This window comes from Galeopterus variegatus, unplaced genomic scaffold (assembly GCF_000696425.1).
Source record: "Galeopterus variegatus unplaced genomic scaffold, G_variegatus-3.0.2 Scaffold14178, whole genome shotgun sequence".
NCBI classification, from domain to species: domain Eukaryota; kingdom Metazoa; phylum Chordata; class Mammalia; order Dermoptera; family Cynocephalidae; genus Galeopterus; species Galeopterus variegatus.
The window spans coordinates 12,359-13,693 of record NW_007740289.1 but is presented as its reverse complement, the minus strand read 5'-3'; the positions used below and the strand labels follow the sequence as shown (position 1 = coordinate 13,693).

General features: G+C 37.0%; 1 protein-coding gene across 1 annotated transcript in view; it reads left to right on the top strand.

Annotated features, from left to right (window-relative positions):
* Positions 1-1,335, top strand: part of LOC103581885 (leucine-rich repeat-containing protein 37B-like) — a gene marked incomplete at its 3' end in the record, with an annotated part of 25,558 nt that overhangs the window by 14,403 nt on the left and 9,820 nt on the right. Inside the window, exon 4 of the mRNA XM_008563608.1 lies at positions 1,036-1,107. Coding sequence (XP_008561830.1) covers positions 1,036-1,107 — 72 coding nt within the window. The remainder of the gene's footprint in view (positions 1-1,035; positions 1,108-1,335) is intronic.

The following is a 1,335-nucleotide window of genomic DNA, read 5'->3' as shown; positions in this document are numbered from 1 at the left end:
AGATTGGAGCCAGATCTTCAAGAGCTTTGCATGCTAATCAAGGGAGCCACCATGGGGGCCCCTGTTGTCACAGCAGTGCTCTGAGACAAACGAGCATGCATCAGAATCACTTGGGCTGGTTAGAACAGGTTCTGGACTCCACCCTCACAGTTGATGAGTCTGTTGGTCTAGAGGAGGGCCTAGAATTTGCATCTTCAGTAAGTCCCCAGGTGATGCTGGTCTTTGAGAACCAGTTCTGGACAGTTCATCTGGTAACTGTGCTGGATGGATTAGAAAGGGAGAGACTACAGATGGAGACACAAGTCAGACAACAGTTATACCCATCCAGGTGAAAAGTGAGGGACAAGCTGGAATCAACAGAAATAAGAGAGTCAGTCACGGTCAAGAATGGGTGTTTTCAAATAAAAACCAAGTTCCATGTTGATTTTTGTTGTCTCACCATCTACTGAAAAAACTGCTTTCATGGAATATTAAGGCAATATAAAGCCAAAGATAAATTTCTACTAATATGATGGAAAGTACAATTCTGAATAGAGGATTAACTTCCTTTCAAGTGATATTTTGTTTCTTCTTTTTTGGGGGGTGGGGTGGCTGGCCGGTAGATATCTTTTATTTCTTCTAGTTATTGAACTGGCTTGGAAAAACAGAATGAAAACAGGAAGATGTATGAATGTGAGAATATTCCTTTTAATATTAGAAATTATACATATAGATAAAAACTTTGAGCTGATAATCTAGAATTTGATGAGAAATAAAAGGTCATCTAGTCAATTCTTCTGGGCTCAGGAAAGATTATCTCCAAAATCTATCAAAATCTATAATTGTATATTTCATTTATGAGGATCATGACGGTGAGACTCTTAGGACAGGTACAGGCAAGGTGAGGGGCTCTTGAAAGTTCAACTACAAGACCAAAGGCTTAGAGTCTAGACAAAAATTCCATATTCGGTATTATCACTCTAAACTCTACTATTTATTCCTACTAATTATGTACAATAGCCAATCAAGGCAACATTTTTCTTTTCTTTTTTCTAGAGATCTATCTTGTAATAAAATACAGGTTATTGAAAGAGGTACATTTGAAGCGCTACCTTTTCTGAAGTCTCTGTAAGTTACAAATGCAACTTTATTATATTTGGAATTTTTATAAAAATTGTAAACCTCTTTGCTGTTCATTTTGAAATATGATTAAAATTTTACTAGTAGTAAGTTACTAAAATTACACAGCAAACCCTTTTCATCTCTAGCAAAGATTAGTGTGAGCATTATTACATGATCAGAGTGAATTGTGATAGAGCAATGGCTGTCAGCCAGTGTGATTTTGCACCCAGGTGA